Source organism: Oncorhynchus mykiss, chromosome 18 (assembly GCF_013265735.2).
Source record: "Oncorhynchus mykiss isolate Arlee chromosome 18, USDA_OmykA_1.1, whole genome shotgun sequence".
NCBI classification, from domain to species: domain Eukaryota; kingdom Metazoa; phylum Chordata; class Actinopteri; order Salmoniformes; family Salmonidae; genus Oncorhynchus; species Oncorhynchus mykiss.
In genome coordinates, this window is record NC_048582.1 from 63332849 (window position 1) to 63347684 (window position 14836).

Here is a 14836-nt window from a genome sequence, read left to right on the forward strand (position 1 = left end):
GATCAATGTGTGTGTTTCACAAAAAAAGGACCAGGCACACAGGTGGCACAGGTACCCCAAATAACCTGTCTGCCTGTCACACCGATCCTCCCCTGTGGTAACACTGACTGATCAAACCTCAGCGTATCTCTGATACATTGCTATATTAATATGAACATTAGACTAAATACAGAATTCTCTTTCAAATCAATCTCACAGCCAAACCAAGCCCCCAAAATGTCTGTCAGTTGAAAATGACAAAGTACTCTGACATTTCATTTCCATGAGTGCTCCATATCTATATTCTCCATACATTTTGGGACCCAGGAGCCAAGGGTTGCTTCCCCAAAATGGCACCATATTCCCTACATAGTGCACCACTTTTGACCAGGGCCCTATGAGCTCTAGTCAAAAGTAGTGCATTAAATAAGGAATAGGGTGCCATTTGGGAGGCAAACATGCAGGCAGTTGCCAGGGACGCTAACTGACCTTTGCAGACGGGGCGGTGGTCACTCCAGGCAGCGAACACCTCGGCCACCCTCTGACAGGTGATGGTCTTGGAGCCCTGCAGCACATGGTCCTCATCACAGAGGAACTGGACGGTAGCCCCTATGCTGTTGTTGAGAGAGAGGGAACATACACACACGCACACACACGCACGCACGCACGCACGCACGCACACGCACACACACACACACACACACACACACACACACACACACACAGGAGTGTTACCACATGAAAGAAAAACTACTTATATTTCTAAAACTATTTCAGTTTATATTTGACTTTAGACAGTAATAGAAAATACCTTCCCACTAGGCTCATGTGATGTTTGACTATAGTGCTTTTTAACACAACAAAGCCTAAGTACTGTATTTCTGTAATAACAGCGTGTTATTGAACTAGAAAAACCTCATACGTCAATACATCTGCAAACAATCTCATCTTTGATTTTCCGACACTTATAAAAAAATGCCTGTTTTGAGAGACCTTCAATTTGTTTGAAGCTCAAACTCATGGCTTGGGTAAGATCATTCAAAATCCTTCAGATGAAATGCTTGCAGAAACGATTCACCTTGTTCAGATTAACACAAACAAATTGCGACTCACACTGAAAGAGATTGCGTGATGTTATAGAGAAATAAGCCATAAATGAGAGGGTAAAAAGTAAGCGTGGAGCAGCGGTCTAAGGCACTGCATCACAGTGCAAGAGGCGACACTACAGACCCTGGTTTGATTACAGGCTGTATCACAACCGGCCGTGATTGGGACTACCATAGAGTGGCGCACAACTGTCGTCCGGGGTAGGCCGTCATTGTAAATAAGAATTTGTTCTTTAACTGACTTGCCTAGTTAAATAAAGGTTACATAAAAAAACAAAAACGTGTTTTTAATATTGGCATCTCTTAGCTCTATTCAAATAGAATACATCATCACAGCTAGACTCATCAGGGTCTGTATTCATTAAGAGTAGTCTCAGAGTAGGAGTGCTGATCTGGGAGCAGGTTCCTCAGGTCCATTCATTAGATTCTATAAGGCTACACTGATCCTAGATTAGATCAGCACTCCTACTGGGAGATGCTTTATGACTACAGGCCCTGAGCTCAATACTGGCCTTATATGTTTTTCACCCATTGAGATGCTGCTGTCAATAATCCACAGTGAAGTGGTGTGTGTGATATTGAATGAACACTTGAAGATGAGAGGCGAGGGAGAGAAGTGATTCACGTTCAGTTTGAGCGATATTAGAGGCTAGTGTCATAATCAGGTTGAACTGTATTACTGGGCTGTGTCACACTCGTGGCACTGCCTTCATACTGATACCTGACTACTTTCCGTCTACAATCCATGTCCAGTGACCTTCAGCTGTCAATAACAGGTGATGGGGCTCTCGGAGAATATAGGATGCAGTTTTTTTCTTTTCTTGTGAAGGACCAATCATCTTTGCTTTTACCTATCTGCCTTGTCTAGGAATATAAATAACTCAGAAATAACATAATATTTGTTTTCCTTTTTGTTGTTCTTTGTAGTTGTGGTGAGGTATACACAACTGCACCATGTATGTACAGGTAACTGCCAAAGTAATGCAAAGACTTGAGTTAATGAGGAATACAAACTATATTGAAAGCAGGTGCTTCTACACAGGTGGGGTTCCTGAGTTAATTAAGCAATTAACATCCCATCATGCTTAGGGTCAGGTATAAAAATGTTGGGCAGGCCATTATTTTATCTGCAATGGCTATGCCCCCATCCACAGGGTACGGGGTGGTCACTGAATGGTTTGATGAGCATGAAAACGATGTAAACCATATGCCATGTCCCTCTCAGTCACCAGATCTCAACCCAATTGAACACTTATGGGAGTTTCTGGGGTGGCGTCTGAGACAGCGTTTTCCAACACCATAACAAAACCATAAAATGATGGAATATCTTGTGGAAGAATGGTGTAGCATCCCTCCGATAGAGACTTGTAGAATCTATGCCAGGTGCATTGAAGCTGCATTGGCGACTCGTGGTGGCCCAACACCTTATTAAGACACTTTATGTTGGTGTTTCCTTTTGGCTGATACCTGTATAAGCCACCAGGATTTGCAGAAAATCTGGTTGGTCAAGATTTCCTGTTAATTCCCTTCTGATTCCTGGAATCTTCCAAATGGGATTTCTGGGAAACCTGGGGATTTGGGAAAGTTACAGGAATTTTGCAACTGTAGAGGTGGCCTGACACAGCCTGTACAAAACCAGTGTCCTGACACAGCCTGTACAAAACCAGTGCTCAGACACAGCCTGTACCAAACCAGTGTCCTGACACAGCCTTTACAAAACCGGTGCCCTGATACAGCCTGTATAAAACCAGTGTCCTGACACAGCCTGTACAAAACCAGTGTCCTGACAGAGCCTGTACAAAACCAGTGTCCTGACACAGCCTGTACAAAACCAGTGTCCTGCCTCTCCCGGCCCAGTGGGTGGTGCATGTTAGTAGGGGTCCATTCTTCACCCCAACATGACCTACCTAAATTCAGAGCTTCTCCGGGCCCAGTGGGTGCTATGTTAGTAGGGGTCCATTCTTCACCCCAACATGACCTACCTAAAGTCGGAGCCCATCCTTTTGCCGTTCTCTGGCTCCCCCGGGTCGGGACAAGAGTTGGACGCCTGCTTGATGCCCCCCTCATTCACTGGACAGGGGGAGATAAGAGCAGAGCATTATGATATATACAGGAGATCATTCAGAGAGGGCCAGAGAAAGAGGACAAGGGGCTCTATCTCATGCTGGCCCTGTGCCTCTGTTCTTAAACAATAGTCACCACACCAACACTTAGCATGTACATGGTCTTAGGTGAACAGCAAGATGGTGGAGGAGAAGCGACACTGAGAGGACAGTAGACTTACATGGACCATCTAGATTCTAGAATATGGCACTGGTTTCTCTGGGATATCATGTTAATTATAGCTAAATATTCATGCCCTGCGTCCGTCACATCCCACTGGACACACACTGGTTGAACCAATGTGGAATAGACATTGAATTGACATCTGTGCCTAGTGGGATAATACATTTCAATATTCCAATAAGAATGAAAGGTCATGGTAATTCATATGACTGTAGGGCTGTTTGAAAGGTTAGATGTTTAGATACTGTTGCTCTGCATGGATGAATAAGGTGAACCCTATCCTCTTCACTGACTAGTGACTCTATGCTACTCTCGCTATGTCCCGAGTACATTGGAGCTGGACGTGCTTGTAGGAAATGAGGTAAGAGCAGCATTGACCTTAGCATCCATGGAGTTTCATGTTTTATTAATGTGCTTTCATTTTTCTCCTCTGAGCTTTACGACTGTTGTGGTGGTGGTGGTCACGGGCCTTGTGGGTGACATGAGGATGATTCATTTGGATCACTTTCCATCTGAGGCTGAGAGTGGAGTGTCAGTTTTTATTTTCCCTCTGACTGAACCCTACTCACACCATGGGCCATTAACGTTCTCCACTCACCCTGGTCTGACTAGAGGGAGAGGAAATGAGGGGAGAGGGAGAGGAGAGATATTTTGGTATTTTTTTAGGATCCCCATTAGCTGTTGTGAAAGCAGCAGCTACTCTTCCTGGGGTCCACACAGAACATAGAACATGACATAATACAGAATATTAAAAGAGCAAAGGAGGAGAGAGGAAAAAGAGTGGGAGGAGAGGGAAAGGAGTGGGAGAGAAGTGGGAGAGGGAGAGGAGAGGAGTGGAAGAAGAGAGAGCGAAGAGTTGGAGAGGGAGAGGAGAGGAGTGGGAGAGGAGTGGGAGAGGGAGAGGAGAGGGAGAGGAGTGGGAGAGAAGTGGGAGAGGAGTGGAAGGAGAGAGAAAGATAAGAGTTAGAGAGGGAGAGGAGAGAGTGGGAGAGGAGTGGGAGAGGGAGAGGAGTGGGAGAGGAGTGGGAGAGGGAGAGGAGTGGGAGGAGAGTGGGAGTGGGAGAGGTGTGGGAGAGGGAGAGGAGAGTGAGGAGAGTGGGAGGAGAGGGAGGAGAGAGGAAGCGGAGTGGGAGACGTGGGGGAGGGATAGGATTGGGAGGAGAGTGGGAGAGGAGTGGGAGAGGGAGAGGAGTGGGTGAGGGTGAGGGAGAGCAGAGGAATGGGAGAGGGGGAGGAGAGAGGGATTTGAGAGTGAGAGGGAGAGGAGTGGGAGGAGAAAGGGAGAGGAGTTGGAGAGGAGTTGGAGAGGGAGAGGAGTGGGAGGAGAGAGGGAGGGGAGTGGAAGAGGGAAAGAGGGAGGAGTGGAGAAGGAGAGGAGAGGAGTTGTAGAGGGGGAGGAGTGGGAGGAGAGAGGGAGAGGAGTGGGATAGGAGAGGCGAAGGAGAGGAGTGGGGGGGAGAGGGAGAGGAGTGGGAGAGGAGAGAGGGAGAGGGAGAGGAGTGGGAGAGGGTGAGGAGTGAGACAGAGAGAGGAGAGGAATGTGATGAGAGAGGGAGAGGAGCGGGACAGGTAGAGAGGAGAAGGGGGAGGAACAAGGGAGGAGAAGGGAGGAGAGGAGAGAAGAGGGGAGGAGGGGAGAGAAGAGGAGAGAAGAGGGAAGAGATGGAGAGAAGAGGGGAGGAGAGGAGAGGAGAGATGAGAGAAGAGGGGATAGGAGAGGAGAGAAGAGGGAAGAGGGAAGAAGGAAGAGAGGGAGAGAAGAGGGGAGGAGAGGAGAGATGAGAGAAGAGGGTAGAGGAGAGGAGAGAAGAGAGAAGAGAGAAGCGGGAAGAGTAGAGAAGAGAGAAGAGGGAGGGAGAGAAGAGGGATGAGGGAAGGGAGGGAGAGAAGAGGGGAGGAGAGGAGAGATGAGAGAAGAGGGGAGAGAAGAGAGAAGAGAGAAGAGGAGAGAAGAGAGAAGAGAGAAGAGGAGAGAAAAGAGAAGAGAAGAGGGAAGAGGGAGAGAAGAGGGAGAGGAAGAAGCAGGGCTAGTATCTCCACCAAGCTGTCCGACCATGCATCTCAATGTTTTACAGTTGTTTATGACTTTCAGATAGAATGTGCATTTTAATTAAATTAGTTTCGCTGTGATAGACTTTTGTCCTGAGGGGTTGGAAGTAGTTTGTATTCTTTTTGAAGTTCAGGTTAATATTAAAACCGTAGTCAAACTGAATTACCATTTTGTGTTGCTCACTAAGCAACCTTTTCGTAAGATACATGTATACTATCAACACAGTGACATCTCTGTCAATAGAAAACCATGTCCATTCACATCTCCTTCCCAAAATAGCTCTATGCCGTAATGACAAGCACACTCAAGTCTTGCCACACTTAGTTGTCCTAACAGGTCTTCTAGGATGTTCTTCCAGCTGTCCTGTCCTATCTATGTCTATCTGAACAGATGGTGTCCATTACTATTGATGTGTCTATGTGGCATGACATGACCACTCCGCTGAGTGCTGATCCTCCGATCCGCCAGTCCTAGCTCCATCTCTGGGTCTTGTTTATCTGCTGCCTAATGGGGGATGCCAGTACATAGGGTCAGAAAGCAGATAGCTAGCTTGCATAATTCATAATGATGGTGAATTAGATGTGTGATCAGTGGCTGGGTCTACGACACAATGGCATGTGTTCCAGATGGCATTCCACTCCCTATATCAGGCATGTGTTCCAGATGGCATTCCACTCCCTATATCAGGCATGTGTTCCAGATGTCATTCCACTCCCTATATCAGCCATGTGTTCCAGATGGCATTCCACTCCCTATATCAGGCATGTGTTCCAGGTGTCATTCCACTCCCTATATCAGGCATGTGTTCCAGATGGCATTCCACTCCCTATATCAGGCATGTGTTCCAGATGTCATTCCACTCCCTATATCAGGCATGTGTTCCAGATGGCATTCCACTCCCTATATCAGGCATGTGTTCCAGATGTCATTCCACTCCCTATATCAGGCAAGTGTTCCAGATGGCATCCCACTCCCTATAGCAGGGGTCTCCAACCTTCTCTATCATGAAAGCTACTTTTCAAAATGTAAATAACGAGCTACTCATTTTTTTTCAAGCTTTCAAATAGGCACATTCTTCTCTTCCCCATATCCTTAGCGTACAATATATGTAAAATACTGGTTAATAAACTAATCTAGACAACTCTAAAGGGTTCCCTATAACTGTTTTCTCAGTTTTATTTTTCCTGATTTTAGATATATTTTTTTAACTCTCAAAATAACAATTGTTCACAGATAAAAAACGAAATATGATGTTCTGAGTCCATCTCAAAGCTTAAATCACCTACTTTTTGGTCTGGAAGAAAACTAACACATTTAGATGCTTTAATGTAATTCCCCTTTAATTGCACATCTAGTCCTTTAATTGCTCATCTGGCTCTTTAAACACCTCTGGCCCTTGAATTGCACATCTAGTCCTTTAATTGCTCCTCTGGCTCTTTAAACACCTCTGGCCCTTTAATTGCACATCTACCAAAGAGGAATGTGCCAGTCTAGTGATGCTTCTGTACTGGTGCTGCTCATTTTATGGAAAGTTTGCAAATAACAAATAATATAAACATTTACTTACTCATTATATACTTCTGCCAGGTAAGCCTACTTTGCAGTTATTATTTAATTGAGGAGGTTTTGGGGAAATGATTTCTGTCAACCTACATGAGGTTGGTTGGTTATCACATCAACTGGCTACACATGGAGTAACAGACAAACACACCCACCACACAGACAGACAGCAACCTACATGATGGTTATCACATCAACTGGCTACACATGGAGTAACAGACAAACACGCCCACCACACAGAAAGACAGGGACAATATTGCTGGAAATTAATTTGCCGATAGGTTTGGCTTTTTTTAAGCTAATAGTGGCTAACCAGGGGTGGGATGATATCAATGTTGCATTGATTAGATAGTAGCTTGGAACTGAAGGTGTCTGATTCTTGTGAGATTTGTTTATGACATTATACGGTGGAAAACATAAAGAATTGCATTTACTTTCAGAATTGTTTGGCGAACTACTCATATGTGGGCTGCGAGCTACTGGTAGCTCACGATCGACCTGTTGGAGACACCTGCCCTATATAGTGCACTACTTTTAACTAGAGCCCTCTGGGCACTGAGTCCTATGCACCTTGGTCAATGGTAGTGCACCACATGGGAAATAGGGTGACATTTGGAACGTACACAATATCCTGACTCTTGATTCCTGATTCCTATATCATTTCTTTTGGGTTTAGTACGAGGAGCACATCATGTTGCGATGAAGACAGGAACCAATAAGGACAGCAGGAGGAACGGAGGGAGCACAAAAGCATTTAATAGAAGAGAGATCCATGGCAATTTAATGTTCAGGGACTGTAATGAAATGGACCCCAAGACCATAAAACAGCCTCAAAACGTCAGCTGGGGAGCAGTTAGAAAATGTGTCTTCAGAAATGCAGTAGGGCTTGTCTTGAAAAATAGTGAAACGGGTCTTATACGACCCATGTTGTTTTCATACATATTGGAAGAGATTTTTCCATTTTTCTTTAAACAAAAAGTGAGGTAGGATGGCAGTGGAGAAAGAAAGAGACAGATTATGTCAAATGGCAACTGACTGGATGATACTGGGGTAAGATAGAGAGAGATTGTATCAGAGGGCAGTAAACTGGGTTGATACTGGGGTAATATAGAGAGAGATTGTATCAGAGGGCAGTAAACTGGGTTGATAGTGGGGTAATATAGAGAGAGATTGTATAGAGGGCAGTAAACTGGGTTGATAGTGGGGTAATATAGAGAGAGATTGTATCAGAGGGCAGTAAACTGGGTTGATAGTGGGGTAATATAGAGAGAGATTGTATCAGAGGGCAGTAAACTGGGTTGATAGTGGGGTAATATAGAGAGAGATTGTATCAGAGGGCAGTAAACTGGGTTGATACTGGGGTAATATAGAGATAGATTATATCAGAGGGCAGTAAACTGGGTTGATACTGGGGTAATATAGAGAGAGATTGTATCAGAGGGCAGTAAACTGGGTTGATACTGGGGTAATATAGAGAGAGATTGTATAGAGGGCAGTAAACTGGGTTGATAGTGGGGTAATATAGAGAGAGATTGTATCAGAGGGCAGTAAACTGGGTTGATAGTGGGGTAATATAGAGAGAGATTGTATCAGAGGGCAGTAAACTGGGTTGATAGTGGGGTAATATAGAGAGAGATTGTATCAGAGGGCAGTAAACTGGGTTGATACTGGGGTAATATAGAGAGAGATTGTATAGAGGGCAGTAAACTGGGTTGATAGTGGGGTAATATAGAGAGAGATTGTATCAGAGGGCAGTAAACTGGGTTGATAGGTGGGTAATATAGAGAGAGATTGTATCAGAGGGCAGTAAACTGGGTTGATAGTGGGGTAATATAGAGAGAGATTGTATCAGAGGGCAGTAAACTGGGTTGATACTGGGGTAATATAGAGAGAGATTGTATCAGAGGGCAGTAAACTGGGTTGATATGTGGTTAATATAGAGAGAGATTGTATCAGAGGGCAGTAAACTGGGTTGATAGTGGGGTAATATAGAGAGAGATTGTATCAGAGGGCAGTAAACTGGGTTGATACTGGGGTAATATAGAGAGAGATTGTATCAGAGGGCAGTAAACTGGGTTGATAGGTGGATAATATAGAGAGAGATTGTATCAGAGGGCAGTAAACTGGGTTGATAGTGGGGTAAAATAGAGAGAGATTGTATCAGAGGGCAGTAAACTGGGTTGATACTGGGGTAATATAGAGAGAGATTGTATCAGAGGGCAGTAAACTGGGTTGATACTGGGGTAAAATAGAGAGAGATTGTATCAGAGGGCAGTAAACTGGGTTGATAGTGGGGTAAGATAGTGAGAGATTGTATAGAGGGCAGTAAAATGGGTTGATAGTGGGGTAAAATAGAGAGAGATTGTATAGAGGGCAGTAAACTGGGTTGATAGTGGGGTAAAATAAAGAGAGATTGTATAGAGGGCAGTAAACTGGGATGATAGTGGGGTAAAATAGTGAGAGATTGTATCAGAGGGGTAAACCAGATTCACCCTTGACATATACAAAACAAAATCAAAAATGGGTGAAAAAATTATGGTAAAATGCAATGAGTCGCACAGAACAAGAATGAAAAAAACAAGTACTTGATAGAATGTCAAGTTCTGGAAATCACTGGAAAACAGTGTTTCCTTGCTCAATGAGTGAATGTGGTTCTACAGGCATTCTTAAATAGAATATGCTAAGAATCAAATCAAATCCAATTTTATTGGTTGCACATACACTACAGTTCAAAAGTTTGTGGCCACTTAGAAATGTCCTTGTTTTTTCAAAGAAAAGCACAATTTTGTCCATTAAAATAACATCAAATTGATCAGAAATACAGTGTAGACATTGTTATTGTTGTAAATGACTATTGTAGCTGGGAACGGCAGATTGTTTATGGAATATCTGCATAGCCGTATAGAGGCCCATTATCAGCAAGTCCAACTGGCAGCTTCATTAAATAGCACCCGTAAAACACCAGTCTCAACGTCAACAGTGAAGAAGCGACTCCGGGATGCTGGCCTTCTAGAGTTTCAGAGTTCCTCTGTCCAGTGTCTGTGTTCTTTTGCCCATTTTAATATTTTTTTATTGGCCAGTCTGAGATATGGCTTTTTCTTTGCAACTCTGTCGCCTATTCACTGTTGATGTTGAGACTGGTGTTTTGCAGGTACTATTTAATGAAGCTGCCAGTTGAGAACTTGACACTCTAATGTACTTGTCCTCTTGCTCAGTTGTGCACCGGGGCCTCCCACTCCTCTTTCTATTCTGGTTAGAGACAGTTTGTGCTGTTCTGCGAAGAGAGTAGTACACAGATGTGTACGAGATCTTCAGTTTCTTGGCAATTTCTCACACGGAATAGCCTTCATTTCTCAGGACAAGGATAGATTGACAAGTTTCAGAAGAAAGTTATTTGTTTCTGGCCATTTTAAGCCTGCAATCGAACCCACAAACGCTGATGCTCCAGATACTCAACTAGTCTAAAGAAGACCAGTTTTATTGCTTCTTTAATCAGAACATCAGTTTTCAGCTGCGTTTTAACATAATTGCAAAACAGTTTTCTAATGATAAATTAGCCTTTTAAAATTAGAAACTTGGATTAGCTAACACAACGTGCCATTGGAACACAGGAGTGATGTTTGCTGATAATGGGCCTCTGTACGCCTATGTAGATATTCCATAAAAAATCTGCCGTTCCCAGCTACAATAGTCATTTACAACATTAACAATGTCTGCACTGTATTTCTGATCAATTTGATGTTATTTTAATCAACAAAAAATGAGCTTTTCTTTAAAAAACAAGGACATTTCTACATGACCCCAAACTTTTGAACGGTAGTGTGTATATAAATATTTAGCGGATGTTATTGCATGTGTAGCGAAAAGCAGCAATATACTACTCTCTTAGAGATCCAATGTCATATTATTTGTGTTATTTTCCATTGAATTGTTCTTCACATGATTACAGAAGACTTGGCATAAAGGGCGACAGCACGTGTTCTTTTTACATTGGTGTGTAGGCGTATTGGATACATATACAGTCCACTGCTCTTTCCATGACAGACTGAATCCAGGTGAAAGCTATTATCCCTTGTTAAATCCACTTCAAATCAGTGTAGATGAACGGGAGGAGACAGGTTAAAGATGGATTTTTAAGCCTTGAGACAACTGAGACATCGATTGTGTATGTGTGCCATTCAGAGGGTGAATGGGCAAGCCAAAATATTTAAGTGCCTTTGAACTTGGTATGATAGTTGTCACGACTTCCTCCAAAGTTGGTCCCTCTCCTTGTTCGGGCGGTGTTCGGCGGTCGACTTCACCGGTCTTCTAGCCATCGCCGACCCACCTTTCATTTTCCATTTGTTTTGTCTTGGTTTTCTACACACCTGGTTTCATTACCCAATTACATGTTCATGTATTTAACCCTCTATTTCCCCCATGTTTTTGTGCGTGATTGTTTCTATCATTCGGTACGTTATGGCTGGTTTTCGACGGGTGCTGTTTACACCCGTGCGTAATTGATTACCGTTTATTGTTGGTTTACCTTGTGCCTTTATTTTGAGTAAAGTACGTTGCTCACTCATTCTGCTCTCCTGCGCTTGACCTTATCCACCAGCTACACCCACCTTTTGACAGAATCACGCACATCAACCATATGGAGTCAGCAGGAGCAGACACCCCCGTATTAGTGGTCGAGGAGCGAGTCCAGCAGCATGCGGCCTTGCTACAACATCTCGGCACTGCCATGGATCGCGTCCGGCAGACTATGGATCGCTGGGAGAGAAGAGGAGTTCCTCCAGCGCCTCCACCAGCAGCACCAAGGGCACCACTACTCCTTCACCCGGTCCCAGTGGGATTCTGCTCGCTCTTCTGAGGGAGTATGATGGGACGGGTGCGGGATGTCAGGGGTCCCTACTCCAGCTGGAGCTCTACCTGGCAACCGTCCACCCGGCTCCTTTGGGCCGTGAGAGCGTGCCCGCCCTTGTCTCCTGTCTCTCAAGGAAAGCGCTGAAGTGGGCCAACGCCGTATGGGGGGAAGGAGAAGGGATGACTTATCAATTTTAAGATTTCACCCAGTTTTTGACCACCCGCCCGAGGGTAGAGCGGCGGGTGAACGTCTCGTCCACCTTAGGCAGGGGACGAGGAGCGCACAGGAGTTCGCTTTGGACTTTGGGACCCTGGCCGCCAGCGAGGGATGGAACGTCAGGGCCCTGATCGATCACTACCTTTTAGTTTGCGCGAGAGCGTCCGCAGGGAGTTGGCCTGCAGGGACACCACTCTCACCTTTGACCAGCTGGTGGACCTGTCCATCCGGTTGGATAACCTGCTGGCTACCCGCGGACGTCCAGATCGGGGTCTGTCGATTTCATCCCCAAGCATCACCGCTCCTATGCCCATGCAGCTGGGAGGTGCTGCACTTAGGGCGACCGGAGGAGGGACCGGTCCATGCACCATTTGTGGCCACAGAGGGCACACTGCCGGTCGGTGCTGGGGAGGTTCCTCTGGGAGTTGACGCAGCAGGCAGGGCACTCTCGTGTCACCCCAGGTGAGTCGGCACCAGGCTCACCCAGAGCCCTCTGTTGCACACATGTTGTTGTATATTAATTTTCCTGAGTTTTCCCCGCATTCCCAGCATAAGGCGCTCGTAGATTCAGGCGCAGCTGGGAACTTTATTGACAGATCATTTGCCCATAGTTTAGGGATCCCTATTGTTCCAGTGGATATGCCCTTCCCTGTTCATGCCCTAGATAGTCGACCATTAGGGTCAGGGCTAATTAGGGAGGCCACCACTCCACTGGGCATGGTGACAAAGGAGGGTCGCAAGGAGAGAATCATTCTCTTCCTTATTGATTCTCCTGCGATTCCCGTGGTGCTGGTCCTACCCCGGTTGGCCTGTCATGACCCCACTATTTCGTGGCAACAGAGGGCTCTCACGGGGTGGTCACGAAAGTGCTCGGGGAGGTGTTTAGGGGTTTCTGTTGGTGCGACTATTGTGGAAAGTCCAGACCAGGTCTTCCATGTGCGCATCCCATCTGAATATGCCGATTTGGCTCTCGCCTTCTGTAAGAAGAAGGTGACACAATTACTACCCCATCGAAGGGGGGATTGTGAGATAAATCTCCTGGTATACGCAGCACTTCCCAGGAGTCACGTGTATCCCCTGTCACAGGAGGAGATGGCGGCTATGGAAACATATGTCTCCGAATCCCTAGGGCAGGGGTACATTCGGCCCTCCACCTCACCTTCCTACTTGAGTTTATTTTTTATGAAGAAGAAAGATGGAGGTCTGTGCCCGTGTATTGACTATCGAGGTATCAACCAGATCACTGCTAGGTACAGTCACCCGCTACCTCTCATAGCCAGTGCGATTGAGTCCATGCACTGGGCGCGCTTCTTCACCAAATTGGATCTCAGGAGCGCTTACATCCTGGTGCGTATCCGGGAGGGAGACGAGTGGAAGACGGCTTTCAGTACCACCTCAGGGCACTATGAGTACCTCGTCATGACGTATGGGTTGATGAATGCTCCATCAGTCTTCCAGACCTTTGTAGACGAGATTTTCAGGGACCTACACGGGCAGGGTGTAGTGGTGTATATTGATGACATCCTGATATACTCCTCTACACACGCCGAGCATGTGTCCCTGGTGCGCAGGGTGCTTGGTCGACTGTTGGAACATAACCTGTACGTCAAGGCTGAGAAATGTCTGTTCTTCCAACAGTCCGTCTCCTTCCTAGGGTACCACATTTCCACTTCAGGGGTGGAGATGGAGAGTGACCGCATTTCAGCCGTGCGTAATTGGCCGACTCCCACCACGGTAAAGGAGGAACAGCGGTTTCTAGGGTTTGCCAACTACTACCGGAGGTTTATCTGAGGCTTTGGTCAGGTAGTGGTTCCCATTACATCATTGCTGATAGGGGGACCGGTCATTTGCAGTGGTCAGCTGAGGCGGACAGGGCTTTTGGTCAGCTGAGAGCTCTGTTTACCACGGCTCCCGTGCTGGCTCATCCGGATCCCTCTTTGGCATTCATAGTGGAGGTGGACACGTCCGAGGCTGGGATAGGAGCCGTGCTCTCTCAGCGCTCGGGTACGCCACCAAATCTCCCCCCTGTGCCTTCTTTTCGAAGAAGCTCGGTCTGGCGGATGGAAACTATTACGTCGGGTACAGGGAGCTGTTGGCTGTCGTCAAGGCCTTGAAGGCATGGAGACATTGGCTTGAGGGGGCTAAACACCCTCATCTGGACTGACCACCGCAATCTGGAGTACATCAGGGTGGCGAGGAGATTGAACCCTCGCCAGGCAAGAAGGGCCATATTTTTTACTTGTTTTGTTTTCACACTATCCTACAGACCAGGTTCCCAGAACGCGAAGGCAGACGCAATGTCCCGGATGTATGACACAGAGGAGCGGCCCATGGATCACACCCCATACTCCCGGCCTCTTGTCTGGTAGCACCGGTAGTGTGGGAGCTGGACGCGGACATTGAGCGGGCGTTACGTACAGAGCCCACTCCCCTCCAATGTCCAGCTGAGCGTCTGTCATCCGGGCATCGGTCAGACAGTGTGCTGTCTTAGTGAGAAGTACTAGTGGTCCACTTTGGCTAAGGATGTGAGGGTTTATGTTTCCTCCTGCTCAGTGTATGCCCAGTGCAAGGCCCCTAGGCACTTTCCCAGAGGGAAGTTACAACCCTTACCCGTTACACAACGGCAATGGTCGCACCTGTCGGTGGATTTCCTAACGGATCTACCTCCCTCACAGGGTAACACCACGATCCTGGTCGTTATGGATCTGTTTTCTAAGTCCTGCCGTCTCCTCCCTTTGCCCGGTCTCCCTACGGCCCTACAGACTGCGGAGGCCCTGTTTACACATGGCT

At 46.3% G+C, this 14836-nt stretch overlaps 1 protein-coding gene across 1 annotated transcript in view; it reads right to left on the bottom strand.

The window, feature by feature from the left end:
- Positions 1-14836, bottom strand: part of csmd3b (CUB and Sushi multiple domains 3b) — an 826488-nt gene that overhangs the window by 399614 nt on the left and 412038 nt on the right. Inside the window, exons 8-9 of the mRNA XM_036953488.1 lie at positions 3068-3155; positions 469-593 (exon numbers count right to left, since the gene is read on the bottom strand). Coding sequence (XP_036809383.1) covers positions 469-593; positions 3068-3155 — 213 coding nt within the window. The remainder of the gene's footprint in view (positions 1-468; positions 594-3067; positions 3156-14836) is intronic.